The 19,687-nt window shown below is 41.2% G+C and overlaps 1 protein-coding gene across 2 annotated transcripts; it reads left to right on the top strand.

Annotated features, from left to right (window-relative positions):
• Positions 1 to 571: 571 nt before the first annotated feature.
• On the top strand, positions 572 to 19,311 carry LOC117487551 (torsin-1A-like). Of its 2 annotated transcripts, XM_034136197.1 has the most exons (5): positions 572 to 756; positions 9,610 to 9,711; positions 16,751 to 16,926; positions 17,116 to 17,240; positions 18,844 to 19,311. In XM_034136197.1, exons 3-5 carry the CDS (start codon positions 16,865 to 16,867, stop codon positions 19,089 to 19,091), a joined length of 435 nt encoding a protein of 144 aa, XP_033992088.1. In that variant the 5' UTR covers positions 572 to 756; positions 9,610 to 9,711; positions 16,751 to 16,864; the 3' UTR covers positions 19,092 to 19,311. The 2 variants fall into 2 exon arrangements, with proteins under 2 accessions (XP_033992088.1, XP_033992090.1); XM_034136199.1 differs by lacking the exon at positions 9,610 to 9,711.
• The last annotated feature ends 376 nt before the right edge of the window (positions 19,312 to 19,687 follow it).

The following is a 19,687-nucleotide window of genomic DNA, read 5'->3' as shown; positions in this document are numbered from 1 at the left end:
AATCAATAGATCTCATTAATACCTATTTTATATATTAAAAAAAAGTTGACTAAACCACCGTTTGTTGACAAAATGATTTGGGTTGAAAGTTATACTGTTGTGTCTCAAACGGATAGACTAGGTTATTCATTTATTTGCCTAATAGTTGCTTAAAATGCTACAATAACATTTGCAATTCGTTTTTAATCTGCCATGTACGATCTCAATAATAATAAGTGTCGTCAATTCGCTTTTAATCTGCCATGTACGGTAATGTCTCTCAGCCACCGTAGTGTCGTGTCAGGTGGGCGTGTCGTGTAGTGGGCGTGTCGTGTAGTGTCGTGTACTGTCCGTGGCCGCAGCTAGACCATATTGCAAATCTGTGGCGGAAGATGTAAGGCGGGGCCTCTCATATGACGCACACCTGCACACTTGATAGCCTGTTCCACTCTTTTTTTTCCGAATGCCAGGAAGTATTCTTGCCTCGCTTCTGAAGCAAGATGCTCTGCAGACATGTGCTACCAAGCAAGCGTACTCGCGATTGAGAAACACCCACAGCATGATGGCGGCAGCAGCGGTAGCGGCGGAGCGGGGCGGAGCGGGGCGGAGGAACTGGAGGAACCGGAGCACCGGGAGGACCGTCTCCTGCTGGAGCCTCTGCCCGGGCTGAAGGCTCCTCTCCCCGGCCTGGCTCTGCGGGTTTCTCGGTGCTGGTGGTGGTCGGGTCTCTGCGGGCCAACGGGCTTCTGGAGCGGCTGCTGAAGCAGATAGAGACCGGTGAGGACCAGACACCCTTTCAAAATAGAAGCCCTCCTGTGTACTGTACTAAAGTTGTTTTTTTATTATTAGTGATTATTATGATTAATATTTAATATTCCATTACTCTCATACTTATGTATATATAATATCCTGCTTTATATTTTGTTACTGTACATTTGTAATTCAACATGTATATGTTCTACTTCTTTTTTAATGCTATTTTATTTCTATTGCGATGTTTACACACACACACACACGCACACGCACACGCACACGCATACGCACACACACACCAAGGGCGCCGGAAGCGGGGGGGCCATTGGCCCCCCCACTTTTGAGCCCTGCAGCAGCGGATGCCGTGGAACACTGTACAAATCCCGTTTCAATAATTCCCCTCTACTCTAAAGTCGCATCTAAAACGCGATCTGATCTAGCTGTGTATATTTTGTTATTTGTTATTGTTATATTCAATCTCATTAGCTACAGGCATTTTGTAAAGGGGAAATGACAGCTCTCACTCGCCACTCTGATTGATTGATTGATTGAAAAGTTTATTAACAGCTTGTATATTGGGTACAGTACAGTACAGCTCAAAACATACAATTGTTAAGGGGATGCAGACCAGAGAAAGACTTTCGTCTTGTTTACATCAGGGTCCCCCATTTCCAATTCATCATATCATTTAAGACATATAAGACATATTTGACATACAGATGGCTTATTTACAATTTACATACAGGTGGTTTTTTACATACAGATGGCTTATTTACAATTTTCATTTTAGATTTCGTTCTAATACATCCTAACCGGACATTTAAGACATACCAAGTCTACAGATATACAGTTAGTAACAGAGTCTAAAATGCGAGTATATACATAGATGGGGGGGGGGAAGCTGTCCATTGTACGACAGGTTGAGATTTGTACCATTACCGGGGCCAGTTTTGCAATGCTTTCCCCCGAAGGTGCTCTTTAAGAGAGGTTTTGAAGGTAAGTATAGTTTTACTTTCCTTTACAGTTGTGGGAAGAGCGTTCCACCTTGATGTGGCATAATTGCGAAACGTGTATTCCCCTTTTTTTGTGCCAAATCTGGGTTTTACATGATTTGTGGAGCTCCCTCTGGTGTTATGATCATGGTATTCCTTGACCTTTGGGAAGAATTTTGACATGTACATGGGTACCATAGAGGTGTAGTGGATCTTGTAGACCAGGCCCATTGCAAGTAGCTGTACTCTGTCGTCTACTCTAAGCCATCCTAGGTTGTCAAAGTGGGCAGAGGTGAGGTGGGTTCTAGATGAAAGGTCAAGCAGTAGTCTGACCAGTTTATTTTGCGATGTTTGAAGTTTTATTTTTAGCGCCTTGGAGGTGCTATGGTACCATGACGTGCAAGCATAGTCATAGTACCCTTGAATGAGTGCTCCTGCCAGAGTTTTCAGGGTGTTTTTGTTTACCAGAGAGGAGATCCGGTATAGGAATCTAGTTCTTTGATTGACTTTTTTTATTACATTGGATGCCATTTTGTCACAGGAGAGGTTTGCCTCAAGAATAGATCCTAGGTATGTAATTTCCTTCTTACTTGTGACAATAATGTCACCCACTGCAACTGAGAAGTCGTCGGATTTGCTGAGATTATGTTTCGAACCGAAGAGAATGGACTCTGTTTTACCCAGGTGTAATGATAATTTATTATCGGCGAGCCAGGTGCAGATTCTGCCGAGCTCGGAGCTGAGGGTTTTTTCAACCTGCAATCTGCTCCTGTCAGAGACCAGCAGGGCTGAGTCGTCCGCGAACAGGAACAAGTTGCAGTCACATGCTGATGACATGTCATTTGCATAAATTAGGAACAGTAACGGACCTAATATGCTTCCTTGTGGAACACCACAGCTCACTGGGAGGGGGGGGGACAGAGTACCGTTTACCTCCACCATCTGTTCTCTCCCCTCCAGGTAGGATTGCATCCAGCTCACCGATAGTTTATCAAAACCAATTGCTTTTAGCTTGTCAATCAGAATGGGGTGATTGACAGTGTCGAAAGCCTTTTGTAGGTCCAGCATCACCATGCCGCAGTATTTACCCTCGTCCACCTCTTGTTTGATGTGGTCGTTCAAATAAAGAAGGCATGTGTCAGTGGAGTGGGATGTTCTAAAGCCAGATTGAAATTCATAGATTAGTTTCTTTTCTGCGAGGTACTTTTCGACCTGTTCATATACTATTTTTTCCATGACTTTCGAGATGGAGGTAAGTATAGAAACAGGGCGGTAGTTGCCTGGGTCCAATTTGCTGCCCTTTTGTGCAGGGGGGTTACTCTTGCAATTTTGAAGTCTTTGGGTACTTTTCCCTGTTTTATGGAGAGGTTAATTATGTGAGCTATGACTGGTGAGATGGCGGTTGCTGTGTCTCTGAGGAATTTGGAGGGGATATTGTCGTGGCCAGTGGCCTTGTTAGGTTTGAGGGCGCTCAGTTTAATGAGTACCTCTGCTGTTGTTACCCTTGCTAGACTGAAATCATCTTTGCGTACCCCTAGGTTTTTGTAGTAGGTCATGATGTGATCTACTCCAAAAAGCCCTGAGTGGGAGGGTAATTTATTTACAAGAGTTGTGGCTATGTTTGTGAAAAAAATGTTCAAGTACTTGGCCACATCCAGTTTGTCTGTGATGAGCCTGTTATCTGTCTTTATGTTTACGTTTGAAAATCTCGTTTTGAGTTTTTTACTGCAGCCAAGCTGGTTATTGAGTAATTTCCAAAGTTCACGGGGTTTATTTTTGTTTTCCTCAGTTTTGTCATTGATGAAATTCTTTTTGGCAGTTTTGATCATGGAGCTTACGTCATTTCTTAGTCTGTTTCTTTCAATTTTTAGTTCAGTCACGTGGGCCTGGAGTTCACTGCTCGTGCTTTTGGAAAGCATTGACTGACTTTTATGAAACTCAGAGCATTTTTTGTCTCTGGTTTTCATGGCGGTCAGTATGCCGGAGTGCATCCACGGCTCAGCGCGATTTTTTACCCTGGTTGTTCTTAGGGGGGCCAAATCATTGAGTATTGCAGAGAATTTGTTTTTGAAACCAAGCCATGTTTCTTCAACTTGTGTACCACTGAGCTCATCTGACCAGTCCAGGCTCTCCAGTTCTAGGTTAAAGGCCTCGCTAGAGTAGTTTTTGAGGTCTCTAGATATGACTGTTTTGTGACAGCCGGCCTTTTGTTTTAGCTTTTTGCGGGTACAGAATATCATATAATGATCACTTAATCCGCATGCTATAACCCCTTTACTGGAGATCCTGGACCTGTCAGAGGTCAGAATGAGATCAATGGTAGTTTGTGTTGTTTCACATACCCGGGTGGGTTGGGTGATTAGCTGGCTGAAGCCGTGCAGATCACAAATCCTACTGAAGGACTTGAAGACGGACGTGTCTTTACGTTGCATATCCGTGTTCCAGTCTCCAATAATAATTGTCTCTACATCCCCCACATCAGCCAAACACCCATCTAATGTATCATAAAAGTCACTCTGTTCCGGTGGTCTATAGATTGTCCCGACTATTACAGATTTAGCATTGTCAAAAAGAATTTCAACCCACACAGATTCAATATTTTCATGATGCAGGTCAGTACGGTTTTTGAAATTGGTGTCTTTATGTATGTACATGCAGACACCACCTCCATTCACGTTCCTGTCCCTTCTCACTACAAGATAATCTTCAATTTCAATCTCTGAATCTGTAATGGAATTGTCCAATTTGGTCTCAGAAAAGCATAATATGCTTGCCTTACCGTTCATGAACAGTTGCCTGAGTTCAGCCAGTTTGTGTCTCAGGCTGTTAGTGTTCAGATGAAAAATATGTAGTCCATTTTTGTTGTTTAAATGCATAATGTCGTCAGCTTGAAGATATTTGTCTTTGTCCGTTACAGCAAACGGCTTGCGGCCTGCCGTGGTGCTTGGAGCGGTGGGGTGGTGGGGGGAGGGAGGCTCCGTTGTAGCTTTAGCCGTCGATATGCTAGCAGGGTGGCTAACAACATGGTGGATATTTGTTCCCTCGGATCTCGGTTCTCTTCCTCTCGTCACTGCCTCATGCGTGTCTGTCTGCCGAGGCGTCCCCGGGGGAATGTCGAAGTCTCCGTTGATTCCTCGGTCTCCGCTGTCTCCATGGTCTCTGTTGTCGTCGCGTAGTTGTTGCTGTAGCGGAAGAGATGCTAGTTGTGATGCTAGTTGTGATGCTAGCTCCTCGAGCCTGCAGGAATGGCTTCTTGTCTGCACCGGGCCCGGATTCAGATGGATGTCTCCCGCTAACAATAAGACCAAGACGATCATACTTCTTCGGTCTAGTTTGCCTGACGGGGGTAAGTACTTTCGCGTCGGGTTTGCAGTTAATAATGCATGAATGCTTGCACTTCCAAAAGCGAGGTGTTTCCTTTCCCAGCCGTTGAGAAGGTAAAAGTCATTGTGGTTCATTTTATCCCTGCTTTCACTACTCTCCTTCTCTAAGTGATGTTGCCTCATTGATGAGTTGAGGTAGGAGTCCATAATCCATATTGTCAGGAGGATGAAATATGTAAAAAATCGTGAGGAATAACCTCCAAAGCGGGAGCTCTCGAAAATGCGACCACTCATAGCGAAACCGGAAGCTCTGCTCTTCCAGCACCGCTTCCCCTCCCTCTGTTGAATGTAAGGCGTATAGTAATCATAGATAACACGGCAGGGTCCGTTACAGTTTGTTTGTATCTGATTTCAAATAAACAAAGTCTTGGCTTTCAGAATATTAAACTTGTTTCTGCAAATTCAGATGATAAATACAACTTTGAAGCTTGTAGACATAATTACAAGCGGAGAACGGAGTAACGTCACAGCAGGCATAACAACAGCCGGTGTTTCTCGTGAATACACACACAAACGCAAAAATACACAAACACACACACGTATACACACACACTCACGGGCTTCCCCCAGACCAGTAATCCAAACGAAAATATCTTCCCTCCGTTACTACTTTGATCATTTGCTCCGCTTCCAGAGAAGAGGAAACTTTGAAGGCCTTTTTCTCAAAATGATGACTCGGTGACAGTCATTATATAATGTGACATATTTTGCTTAATATTTGGAAAAACAATCCTGATATCATTAGAAAGCTATGAATCTCCTCTTTCCAACAGTGTATACAACTCAAAATGTGTCTTCGGGTCAATGCGACTGATTTCGATGGAGCAGGTTTGCATTAGGTAAAATAAAGCAGGCAGACATAACAGGAAGAATATGTACAAACCATAGACTGTATATATAAAGTTACAAACCCAATCAAATAGGACATTGTCACACCATTCAAATGTATCCATGTAAATTACAACCAATAAAAAAGCTTAGATTTGTTTATTCATTACGTTGTTTACTTTATTTGTTACGTTGTTCTGTGTGTGTCAGCCGTTAACCAGATAGAAAGAATAGATGCAAACATGTCAGAAGAACCAGCGCAGAAGAAAACAAAATACAGTCAATCTAAACTTCACTTTAACAACTGGAAGGTCACATCCCGGACATCCACGTCTCCAGAGCCTGGACCTTCATCAATCATAGAAGAACCAGCGAAGCCAGATGAACCCCAAAGCAGCAGCTCTGCGGCCGCAGAGACTGTCAAAACCGCTGCCGCCGTTGAACCGAAACAGGCTGGTTCCGACTGCATGGAGGTTTGTTGTCGGGACATTGAGACGGGTAAAGCTGTACAGCTAACTGACCGCTAGATTATTTGGGCAAAGAGAAAGGTACTTCAACGCAGAATGGTACAAAAACAGAGAGTGGTTAATTCTTTGCAAAACCACTAAACGGGCCTTCTGTGAAATATGCAGATTTGCTGTCAAACGGCTTGTCACTTTCTCAAAATGTGGAGATGATAGCTTTGTTAATATCTGAGTTAATAACTGGAAAAAGTGCCCAAGCCTCCTGGACAGCCACGAAAAGTCTCATTACCACAGAGAGTGTATTAAAAAAGTGCGCTTTCTTCAGTCAAACACCAGTCAACATACAGCTTGTCAAACAACAGCGTATGGAGCAGGAAAAAAGAAGAGATGGAATGATGGAGCAACTGCGCTGTCTGCAGTTTCTAACCCGACAGGGCCGAGCAATCAGGGGGCATGCGGATAAGGAGAGCAATTTCCAAAAGCTAGTTGAACTCGTAGCTGAGAAAAACCCCACTCTGAAAAGCTTCATGCTCACCGGGAAATATGCATCACACGAGACAATTAATGAACTTATAAATCAAATGTATCGGGAGTCTCTCACCACTCTATTAACTGAAATTAAAAGCAATGCAAAACACTATGCAGTTATTGTGGATGAAACTCGCGATTGCTCCGGGCATGAACAGTTGTCTCTGACTGTACGATGGGTATCAGCTGATTATGTTGTCCATGAAGACTTCATAGGAATGTATGACTGTCCTAAGACTGACGCAGAATCAATAACCCTTACTATTAAGGACATGTTAATGAGATGCGGCCTGGACATTGGTGACATGAGAGGGCAAACCTACGATGGCGCATCTGTTCTACAGGGACAAATGTCAGGTGTGGCTAAACGTTTTAAAGACATCAATCCCAAAGCAGTCTCAATGCATTGCACAAATCACAGTTTGAACCTAATTCTTCAGGAAGCTGCTTCAAAGTGCAACATTGTACGTGGTGCCTTCAGTTTAGTTCACGACATACATGAGATAATCAACAACTCACCAAAACGACTTGCCATCTTTAAAAACATTAGGGATGCTGCTGCTGCCTCTCCTGGAGCCAGTGCTGGCCTCACACCGCTCTGCCCCACTCGCTGGACAGCCAGAGGCCGTGCAATCAAATCCTTGCTTGCCAATTACGAAGCTGTCTACGACACTTTGGATGAAATAATCCAAATGGGGGGGAACACAGAAGCAAGCAAAAAGGCACCAGGGCTGCAGGCATTGATGACTCAATTCAGTGTTTTCTTTGGACTGAAAGTGTGTCTTAAACTGTTTTCTTCTGCGGAAGAGGTGGCTCGGGTGCTCCAGTCCAAAGACCTCTCAGCAGAGACAGTCAAGTCAGCAGTGCAGATGCTCCAGACACACTACACAAACCTGAGGTCCACAGAGGCATTCCACAGCATCTTTGAAGATGCCCAAAGAACGAGCATGAACGACCTGGTCCAGGCACCGGCTCTTCCTCCAAGGCGGCGCGCTCCACGCCGTTATGATGATGGGGATGCACCTCATCAGAGGACTACTTCAGGAGCCAGTTCTTTGAGGTAGTTGACCTGCTCACTTCTGAGCTGACTCGCAGGTTTAACCAACCCACTCTGCTTCTGCTGATGAGCATGGAACAGGTACTCCTCACAGCAGTAAACAGTCCCCCGGGATTCAACAGCATCAACATCCCCCAAAATCTGGTGGACATGTACACAGGTGATGTTGACATGGAACGGCTGTCCACCCAGTTGCCACTGTTTCCAGCAGTTTTGCACACAACAGTTCCGCCGCTGAAAGACCCATCACTCAGGTGACAAAGGTGGCCACAATCGCGGACATGCTGGCGGCACAGGGACGAGGCACGCAATCCCTCTCCAGTGAAGTGGACAAGCTTCTACGGCTGTATTTGACTGTGCCGATGTCCAATGCAACAGCTGAGCGGAGCTTCTCCAGCCTCCGTCGGTTGAAGACGTTCCTTCGTTCAACTATGTCCGAGCGCCGCTTAAATCACCTTCTCTTCCTCCACATCCACAAAGATTTAACCGACGGCCTGGACCTCAGAAAAGTGCTCCGGAGTTTCTGCTTTGCCAGTGAGCGAAGGGAGGTTTACTTTGGCAAAATCTAGGAAGATGGGGTAGATTTAGCCACGAGGGGATTTGTTTTGCTTTACCCTAATGTATTGTGGGACATTTGTTTGAAGGTTGCCACCCTCATCTGTTATTGGACATTTTTGTCATGTGATTTTAATTACACAACATCACAGCTTTTATACAGCTTACTGTTAACAAGCTTGTTATACGTTCTTTTCACAAGAATTGTTGTTTGGTTCGGTTAAATAAATAATTTATGTCCATTTCTTGAATTTCTTGAAATAAGTTTCATGAATTGCATTACCTGTAGATGCTGCACCGGTCTCAACGCTGTGTGTGTCCGTCAGGAAACACGTTGTTTACAAACAGTTCCAGCAAACATCCAGTGATAAACTGCGATGTGAACAACCTCATGATAACCTCATGTGTTTTTAACTTAGGATCGTACCTGTGTTTAGTCTAGAAAAAGGTAAATGTGTGTATTTTATTATAAAGTTGTGTATATTTACAGACTGTTGCAAAAACTAAGAAGCTTATAAACATCAGGTTTAAAACTAAAAGAGCTTTACAAAAAAGTAACAAAATTAAAGATGTTTGGAGTTTTATTTGAGTTATTAATTTAAAAGAAATTCAAAGAGAAGCTGATTTGAAACCGTTGTTACATACAGTTACGGCATTTCCTGTTTCTGCCGGAGAGAGGGGAGTTTGTCCCAAAGCTTGCCGCTGTATTTACTCCCTCCATCTGACAGGAGGGAGCCTCATGTGTCACTCCACGGAGTTCACTCCGTCACGGAGGGGGAGTGTATAGGGGTAGGCAGGGTGTAGGGCGTGGTTTGGGATTGGGCCATACTCGCTCACTTTTTTGGCCCCCCCACTTCTAAAATGAATCCGGCGCGCCTGGTTCATGGGGATGTATTGTTTTATTTACAATGATATCAAATAAGTGAATTTAGCTGGTGTTGGTATCTAAAGTCTTGTATTGTGACATTCTTGATAAATATGACTGTGTGGACACAGCAGAAATGTGACCTCCCAAAGCAAACAATATTTATGTTTAATAATTAACTTGTGATATTGTGTGTTGCGTTCAGGTGTTCGCTGCTGGCCTGTTTCTCTGGATGTTTCTGTTCTGGATCAGCAGCTGAAGCTCTTTGTGTCGAGACATTCGGCCTTCCTGTCCCAGGACGTCCCAGGTGAGACGACAGGAAGCAGCACTAACTGGCAACATGTCACACCTAACACTGCTTATATCTACTATATATTATACATTAAACTCTTGTTGTTTACCCCAATGTATAGTTTTACTACAATAAATTCCCAATTGAAAGTAACAAAAACTTCACTGAAGGTCAAACAGCAGCTGACAGGGAGGATGACATCATCTGTGAGACTGGAGGTTATTTAATGTGTGTGTGTGTGTGTGTGTGTGTGTGTGTGTGTGTGTGTGTGTGTGTGTGTGTGTGTGTGTGTGTGTGTGTGTGTGTGTGTGTGTGTGTGTGTGTGTGTGTGTGTGTGTGTGTGTGTGTGTGTGTGTGTGTGTGTGTGTGTGTGTGTGTGTGTGTGTTGTGGTGTGTGTGTGTGTGTGTGTGTGTGTGTGTGTGTGTGGTGTGTGTGTGTGTGTGTGTGTGTGGTGTGTGTGTGTGTGTGTGTGTGTGTGTGTGTGTGTGTGTGTGTGTGTGTGTGTGTGTGTGTGTGTGTGTGTGTGTGTGTGTGTGTGTGGTGTGTGTGTGTGTGTGTGATGTGTGTGTGTGTGTGTGTGTGTGTGTGTGTGTGTGTGTGTGTGTGTGTGTGTGTGTGTGTGTGTGTGTGTGTGTGTCACTCAGAGTATGAATGATAAGAGTCTGATATCAGGTTGTACCGTTGCTTCAAATCAAACATCAGGGTTTCGTCCCCGATGTTCTGACCTGGACGGCTTTTTGGAACGTGGCGTTTCTCCAACTAAAGCACAGGTTCCTCGACACACACTTTACCCTCATGTAATAATAATAAAAGCTTCTATCTGTCAGTGCGTGTGGGCATGCAGTTACACGTCTCTGGACTTTACTGTCAATCACGTTATTGCTTTATTACATTTGTTTTTAGCAGACCATTGACATGCACCTATATATATAAGCAGAGATGGCAAAAGTACACATCCTTTACTCAAGTAGAAGTACAGATACTCGTGTTTAAAAATACTCTGGTGAAAGTAGAAGTACTGACTAAACTTCTTTACTCAAGTCAAAGTAAAGAGGCTTTGAAATGTACTTCAGTAAAAAGTACCCATAACTAGCAGCTGTTTTAAAGAGTACCTGACCTCCCTTTATATTAATAGAACAATAATGTCATTGTTAGCTAATGAATGTTTCCATGCTGAACAACGGCAACATGACAACGTTTTCATTGGTCCCTCTTCTTTAGAGAAGACCAGGAAATGATGGATACACGGATCGTGTTCAAATCAATAGGCACGCAATGACTCTAAATAATAATGATCACGCCACCAAACACACATTCAAACTAAAGGAACCAGCCTGTTTGGAAAATGTGAGAAGTAGAAAGTACAGGTATTTGGGTTCAACATGTAAGAAGTAGATAAGAAGTAGAAAGTACAGGTATTTGTGTTCAACATGTAAGAAGTAGAAAGTACAGGTATTTGTGTTCAACATGTAGAAGTAGAAAGTACAGGTATTTGGGTTCAACATGTAAGAAGTAGAAAGTACAGGTATTTGGGTTCAACATGTAAGAAGTAGAAAGTACAGGTATTTGGGTTCAACATGTAAGAAGTAGAAAGTACAGGTATTTGTGTTCAACATGTAAGAAGTAGAAAGTACAGGTATTTGGGTTCAACATGTAAGAAGTAGAAAGTACAGGTATTTGTGTTCAACATGTAAGAAGTAGAAAGTACAGGTGTTTGTGTTCAACATGTAAGAAGTAGAAAGTACAGGTATTTGGGTTCAACATGTAAGAAGTAGAAAGTACAGGTATTTGGGTTCAACATGTAGAAGTAGAAAGTACAGGTATTTGTGTTCAACATGTAAGAAGTAGAAAGTACAGGTATTTGGGTTCAACATGTAAGAAGTAGAAAGTACAGGTATTTGGGTTCAACATGTAAGAAGTAGAAAGTACAGGTATTTGGGTTCAACATGTAAGAAGTAGAAAGTACAGGTATTTGTGTTCAACATGTAAGAAGTAGAAAGTACAGGTATTTGTGTTCAACATGTAAGAAGTAGAAAGTACAGGTATTTGGGTTCAACATGTAAGAAGTAGAAAGTACAGGTATTTGTGTTCAACATGTAAGAAGTAGAAAGTACAGGTATTTGTGTTCAACATGTAAGAAGTAGAAAGTACAGGTATTTGGGTTCAACATGTAAGAAGTAGAAAGTACAGGTATTTGTGTTCAACATGTAAGAAGTAGAAAGTACAGGTATTTGGGTTCAACATGTAAGAAGTAGAAAGTACAGGTATTTGTGTTCAACATGTGAAGTAGAAAGTACAGGTATTTGGGTTCAACATGTAAGAAGTAGAAAGTACAGGTATTTGAGTTCAACATGTAAGAAGTAGAAAGTACAGGTATTTGTGTTCAACATGTAAGAAGTAGAAAGTACAGGTATTTGTGTTCAACATGTAAGAAGTAGAAAGTACAGGTATTTGTGTTCAAAATGTAAGAAGTAGAAAAGTACAGGTATTTGGGTTCAACATGTAAGAAGTAGAAAGTACAGGTATTTGGGTTCAACATGTAAGAAAGTAGAAAGTACAGGTATTTGTGTTCAACATGTAAGAAGTAGAAAGTACAGGTATTTGTGTTCAACATGTAAGAAGTAGAAAGTACAGGTATTTGGGTTCAACATGTAGAAGTAGAAAGTACAGGTATTTGGGTTCAACATGTAAGAAGTAGAAAGTACAGGTATTTGTGTTCAACATGTAAGAAGTAGAAAGTACAGGTATTTGTGGTTCAACATGTAAGAAGTAGAAAGTACAGGTATTGGGTTCAACATGTAAGAAGTAGAAAGTACAGGTATTTGGGTTCAACATGTAAGAAGTAGAAAGTACAGGTATTTGTGTTCAACATGTAAGAAGTAGAAAAGTACAGGTATTTGGTGTTCAACATGTAAGAAGTAGAAAGTACAGGTATTTGGTTCAACATGTAAGAAGTAGAAAGTACAGGTATTTGATGTTCAACATGTAAGAAGTAGAAAGTACAGGTATTTGGGGTTCAACATGTAAGAAGTAGAAAGTACAGGTATTTGGGTTCAACATGTAAGAAGTAGAAAGTACAGGTATTTGGTTCAACATGTAAGAAGTAGAAAGTACAGGTATTTGTGTTTCAACATGTAAGAGTAGAAAGTACAGGTATTGGGTCAACATGTAAGAAGGTAGAAAGTACAGTATTGTGTTCAACATGTAAGAAGTAGAAAGTACAGGTATTTGTGTTCAACATGTAGAAGTAGAAAGTCAGGTATTTGTGTTCAACATGTAAGAAGTAGAAAGTACAGGTATTTGTGTTCAACATGTAAGAAGTAGAAAGTACAGGTATTTGTGTTCACCATGTAAGAAGTAGAAAGTACAGGTATTTTGTGTTCAACATGTAAGAGTAGAAAGTACAGGTATTTGTGGTTCAAATGTAAGAAGTAGAAAGTACAGGTATTTGTGTTCAACATGTGAAGAAGTAGAAAGTATCAGGTATTGGGTTCAACATGTAAGAGAAGTAGAAAAGTACAGGTATTTGAGTTCAACATGTAAGAAGTAGAAAGTACAGGTATTTGGGTTCAACATGTAAGAAGTAGAAAGTACAAGGTATTTGTGTTCAACATGTAAGAAGTAGAAAGTACAGGTATTTGTGTTCAAAGTGTAAGAAGTAGAAAGTACAGGTATTTGTGTTCAACATGTAAGAAGTAGAAAGTACAGGTATTTGTGTTCAACATGTAAGAAGTAGAAAGTACAGGTATTTGTGTTCAACATGTGAGAAGTAGAAAGTACAGGTATTTGTGTTCAACATGTGAGAAGTAGAAAGTACAGGTATTTGGGTTCAACATGTAAGAAGTAGAAAGTACAGGTCTTTGTGTTCAACATGTAAGAAGTAGAAAGTACAGGTATTTGAGTTCAACATGTAAGAAGTAGAAAGTACAGGTATTTGTGTTCAAAGTGTAGAAGTAGAAAGTACAGGTATTTGTGTTCAACATGTGAGAAGTAGAAGTACAGGTATTTGATGTTCAACATGTGAAGAAGTAGAAAGTACAGGTATTTGGGTTCAACATGTAAGAAGTAGAAAGTACAGGTATTTGTGTTCAACATGTAAGAAGTAGAAAGTACAGGTATTTGTGTTCAACAGTGTAAGAAGTAGAAAGTACAGGTATTTGTGTTCAACATGTAAGAAGTAGAAAGTACAGGTATTTGGGTTCAACATGTAAGAAGTAGAAAGTACAGGTATTTGTGTTCAACATGTAAGAAGTAGAAAGTACAGGTATTTGGGTTCAACATGTAAGAAGTAGAAAGTACAGGTATTTGTGTTCAACATGTGAGAAGTAGAAAGTACAGGTATTTGTGTTCAACATGTAAGAAGTAGAAAGTACAGGTATTTGTGTTCAACAGTGTAAGAAGTAGAAAGTACAGGTATTTGTGTTCAACATGTAAGAAGTAGAAAGTACAGGTATTTGTGTTCAACATGTAAGAAGTAGAAAGTACAGGTATTTGTGTTCAACATGTAAGAAGTAGAAAGTACAGGTATTTGTGTTCAACATGTAAGAAGTAGAAAGTACAGGTATTTGTGTTCAACATGTAAGAAGTAGAAAGTACAGGTATTGGGTTCAACAGTGTAAGAAGTAGAAAGTACAGGTATTTGTGTTCAACATGTAAGAAGTAGAAAGTACAGGTAGTATGTGTTCAACATGTAAGAAGTAGAAAGTACAGGTATTTGTGTTCAACATGTAAGAAGTAGAAAGTACAGGTATTTGTGTTCAACATGTAAGAAGTAGAAAGTACAGGTATTTGTGTTCAAAATGTAAGAAGTAGAAAGTACAGGTATTTGTGTTCAACATGTAGAAGTAGAAAGTACAGGTATTTGTGTTCAACATGTAGAAGTAGAAAGTACAGGTATTTGGGTTCAACATGTAAGAAGTAGAAAGTACAGGTATTTGTGTTCAACATGTAAGAAGTAGAAAAGTACAGGTATTTGTGTTCAAAGTGTAAGAAGTAGAAAGTACAGGTATTTGGGTTCAACATGTAAGAAGTAGAAAGTACAGGTATTTGGGTTCAACATGTAAGAAGTAGAAAGTACAGGTATTTGTGTTCAACAATGTAAGAAGTAGAAAGTACAGGTATTTGGGTTCAACATGTAAGAAGTAGAAAGTACAGGTATTTGGGTTCAACATGTAAGAAGTAGAAAGTACAGGTATTTGGTTCAACATGTAAGAAGTAGAAAGTACAGGTATTTGGTTCAACATGTAAGAAGTAGAAAGTACAGGTATTTGTGTTCAACATGTAAGAAGTAGAAAGTACAGGTATTTGGGTTCAACATGTAAGAAGTAGAAAGTACAGGTATTTGTGTTCAACATGTAAGAAGTAGAAAGTACAGGTATTTGTGTTCAACATGTAAGAAGTAGAAAGTACAGGTATTTGGGTTCAACATGTAAGAAGTAGAAAGTACAGGTATTTGTGTTCAACATGTAAGAAGTAGAAAGTACAGGTATTTGTGTTCAACATGTAAGAAGTAGAAAGTACAGGTATTTGTGTTCAAACATGTAAAGAAAGTAGAAAGTACAGGTATTTGTGTTCAACATGTAAGAAGTAGAAAGTACAGGTATTTGTGTTCAAACATGTACGAAGTAGAAAGTACAGGTATTTTTGTTTTATTTTCGGTTCAACATGTAAGAAGTAGAAAGTACAGGTATTAGTGCTTCAACATGTAAAGAAGTAGAAGTACAGGTATTGTGTTCAACATGTAAGAAGTAGAAAGTACAGGTATTTGTGTTCAAAGTGCTAAGAAGTAGAAAGTACAGGTATTTGTGTTTCAAAGTGTAATGAAGTAGAAAGTACAGCGTTTTGGGTTCAAAAACATGTAAGGAAGTTGTGTTCAACATGTAAGAGAGTAGAAAGTACAGGTATTTGTGTTCAACATGTCAAGCAAGTCACAAGTAAAAAGTGGTCAGAACAAATAAGTAGTGGAGTAAAGTTACTGATACCAGACACATGTTGTACTTAAGTACAGTAAACAAAGCCTTATTTGTCACTCCACTTCTTCCCACCTCTGCTCAGAACACACTACAGGAGAGGGAAGAGCCCTAAGAGCAGAATAGGGCCTCTTTAAAACAAACACATACTGAGTAATATCTGGTCCAACTTCTGTTTTAATGTGATTTCTCTGTGTTTGCAGTGTGTCAGAACACACAGATGCCAGCGTGGAGCCTCCTCACACATATTTACACACATATGTACACAACCACTGCTTCACATTTCATCATGATGTTGACTCTGTTACACAATGAATCCAGATGTTACAGAGGGTCGTACGCGGGGTGACCCTTAAACTCTCATGCTGCCAAATCTGCAGGATCTGAAGGTCTTTATAAATGAGACGTAGACGATGAAACAAATAAATGACCAATTTGTCCCAAAGGATTTAATGTGGTTTTGTTATTTAAAAAGATTACACAATACATTTATTTATAATATACACTTTTACATAATGGTAAGGTTTTCATTTTAATTAGTAGATGGTTAAATAGAATAGTATATTTAAAGTCTGAACCGGATTGATTATTTACTTCTGCTTGAACTTAATATCAGAGCAGTACATCTAATACATATGTTCAAAAACAGCACTTTTCATTATTTAACCCTCAACATTTTTGTCAAATAACATGCAGTGTTTATTATTCGACATTTTATTCAACATATTGTTTCTTGTTGGGAGTTGTTTTTATTTGTTAAACACCAATAAAGAAATACATAACATTAATATCAGAGCATAAATCTACTTTAAATCTAACGACTGTCTGCACTTTCTGTTGAATAAGCTGTGGTGGATAATGTGGATCAGTTTGTTTAAATATTCCACATTTCATTTGACCATTTATATATCTTTTCTCTTGTTGTTATCAGTTTAAATGTGTATTATTGTTTGTGGGAAACGGTATTTCGATCTCTCTGTCTGTACACACAAACTGGAAGACTAAACACCGTGATGTGTCCTCTTGATTTCCTCTGAGACCTTGAGGTGTTAGAGATCCTGACCCTGTGTTTTACTTTCTAAAGGGCCAGCTTCGAGAGTCCATCAGAGACCTGGTCCTCCGCTGCCCTCAGACTCTGTTCATCTTCGACGAGGCGGAGAAGCTTCACCCCGGCCTCATCGACGCCATCAAGCCGTTCATGGATCATTACGACAACGTGGACGGGGTCAACTACCGCAGAGCGCTCTTCCTCTTCCTCAGGTCTCTAATTGTTTATCACACACTTCAAATTACATTTCCTTTACCAATTAAGTGTCTGACAGTCAGTGTCACATCTCCACACACACCACTATTACATACAGTCACTATGATCAATCTAACCTTTTTTATTTACAGAGAAAACACAAACCAAGTGCAAGTGCATTTCTCACGTGTCCGTTGTCTCCACAGTAACATCGGGGGGGCGACCATCAACGACGTGGCGCTGGACTTCTGGCACTCGGGTCAGAACCGAGAGGACATCGGGATGGAAGATCTGGAGCATCGACTGAGAGCAGAAACCATGGAGTCTCACGGTACGTTGAAGAGGTTCATGTTCTTTAAAGTAGAGACACTACATACTGATATACACCTGAACATCAGCAGGAGAGGACTCTTTAAAGTAGAGACACTACATACTGATATACACCTGAACATCAGTAGGAGAGGACTCTTTAAAGTAGAGACACTACATACTGATATACACCTGAACATCAGCAGGAGAGGACTCTTTAAAGTAGAGACACTACATACTGATATACACCTGAACATCAGCAGGAGAGGACTCTTTAAAGTAGAGACACTACATACTGAGATACACCTGAACATCAGCAGGAGAGGACTCTTTAAAGTAGAGACACTACATACTGATATACACCTGAACATCAGCAGGAGAGGACTCTTTAAAGTAGAGACACTACATACTGATATACACCTGAACATCAGCAGGAGAGGACTCTTTAAAGTAGAGACACTACATACTGATATACACCTGAACATCAGCAGGAGAGGACTCTTTAAAGTAGAGACACTACACACTGATATACACCTGAACATCAGCAGGAGAGGACTCTTTAAAGTAGAGACACTACATACTGATATACACCTGAACATCAGCAGGAGAGGACTCTTTAAAGTAGAGACACTACACACTGAGATACACCTGAACATCAGCAGGAGAGGACTCTTTAAAGTAGACACACTACCTACTGATATACACCTGAACATGAGCAGGAGAGGACTCTTTAAAGTAGAGACACTACACACTGATATACACCTGAACATCAGCAGGAGAGGACTCTTTAAAGTAGAGACACTACACACTGATATACACCTGAACATCAGCAGGAGAGGACTCTTTAAAGTAGAGACACTACATACTGATATACACCTGAACATCAGCAGGAGAGGACTCTTTAAAGTAGACACACTACCTACTGATATACACCTGAACATCAGCAGGAGAGGACTCTTTAAAATAGAGACACTACATACTGATATACACCTGAATATCAGCAGGAGAGGACTCTTTAAAGTAGAGACACTACACACTGATATACACCTGAACATCAGCAGGAGAGGACTCTTTAAAGTAGACACACTACCTACTGATATACACCTGAACATCAGCAGGAGAGGACTCTTTAAAATAGAGACACTACATACTGATATACACCTGAACATCAGCAGGAGAGGACTCTTTAAAGTAGACACACTACATACTGATATACACCTGAACATCAGCAGGAGAGGACTCTTTAAAGTAGAGACACTACATACTGATATACACCTGAACATCAGCAGGAGAGAACTCTTTAAAGTAGAGACACTACATACTGATATACACCTGAACATCAGCAGGAGAGGACTCTTTAAAGTAGAGACACTACATACTGATATACACCTGAATATCAGCAGGAGAGGACTCTTTAAAGTAGAGACACTACATACTGATATACACCTGAACATCAGCAGGAGAGGACTCTTTAAAGTAGAGAGACTACATACTGATATACACCTGAATATCAGCAGGAGAGGACTCTTTAAAGTAGAGACACTACATACTGATATACACCTGAACATCAGCAGGAGAGGACTCTTTAAAGTAGAGCGTTCTTTCTCCATGGTTCTGTTTCCCAGGTGGCTTTGCTCAGAGCGAGCTGATGTCCGGTCACCTGATCGACTTCTTCGTGCCCTTCCTGCCTCTGGAGTACCGGCACGTGAAGCTGTGTGCGAGGGACGCGTTCACGGCTCGAGGCCTGCAGACGGACGAGGCCACGCTGGACGAGGTGGCCAAGGCCATGCTGTACGTGCCCAAAGAGGAGAGGCTGTTCTCCGCTCAGGGCTGCAAGTCCATCCCCCAGAGGATCAACTTCTTCCTGCCCTAGGAGGTGAGACGCACAGACCTGGAAGTGGAGCCCAGAGTACTATCCCCTTCACAGGTACAACAGGTGTCCTTCAGAGAGGGACGGATCCACAGGGGAAACACAGGATCCTGCAGACGTGAGGAGATCCAGCTCTTCTTCAGCATCAGGACCATGGGTGTCACTTTGTGTGATGAGGACACAGATTTAAAAAAAAAATTCTGCAATAAGCGCCCCCCAAAAACCAATACATACATATTTATACAGACATGCTACAATACTTTTGACAAACTAGCGCAGTAACTACGCTGCTGTCAAAGGTGTTCTCTATTCAGTCCATTATAAATATTAACGTTTCTCTTGGGTTACCAGCAGGGTTAAGGGTTTTAATCTGGAGCGGGGGTCTTTAATATGGACATGATGATGAGAGAGAGGAGAGAGAGGAAGAAGAGAAGAGAGACGACGAGAGGAGGAGGAGAGAGACGAGATGGATGGAGAGTAGAGATCGAGAAGAGAGAGAGAGAGACGAGAGAGAGAGGGCTGATAGAGAGAGAGATGGGAAGAGATAGAGAGAGGAGAGAGAGATGAGGAGATGGAGATGGAGAGTGAGGCGATGAGAG

Source organism: Trematomus bernacchii, unplaced genomic scaffold, assembly GCF_902827165.1.
Source record: "Trematomus bernacchii unplaced genomic scaffold, fTreBer1.1, whole genome shotgun sequence".
In the NCBI taxonomy this organism is placed as follows: Eukaryota; Metazoa; Chordata; class Actinopteri; order Perciformes; family Nototheniidae; genus Trematomus; species Trematomus bernacchii.
The sequence above is the reverse complement of the archived record's forward strand: the minus strand, read 5'-3'. Positions and strand labels throughout refer to the sequence as shown.

What these genes read in the sequence shown, in the direction of transcription:
- LOC117487551 (XM_034136199.1), top strand. Translation starts at nt 16,865, where the DNA reads ATGGATCATTACGACAACGTGGACGGGGTCAACTACCGCAGAGCGCTC. An exon ending in GCGCTCTTCCTCTTCCTCAG is followed by an intron (nt 16,927 to 17,115) that starts GTCTCTAATTGT and finishes TTGTCTCCACAG; the next exon opens with TAACATCGGGGGGGCGACCA. An exon ending in AGAAACCATGGAGTCTCACG is followed by an intron (nt 17,241 to 18,843) that starts GTACGTTGAAGA and finishes TCTGTTTCCCAG; the next exon opens with GTGGCTTTGCTCAGAGCGAG.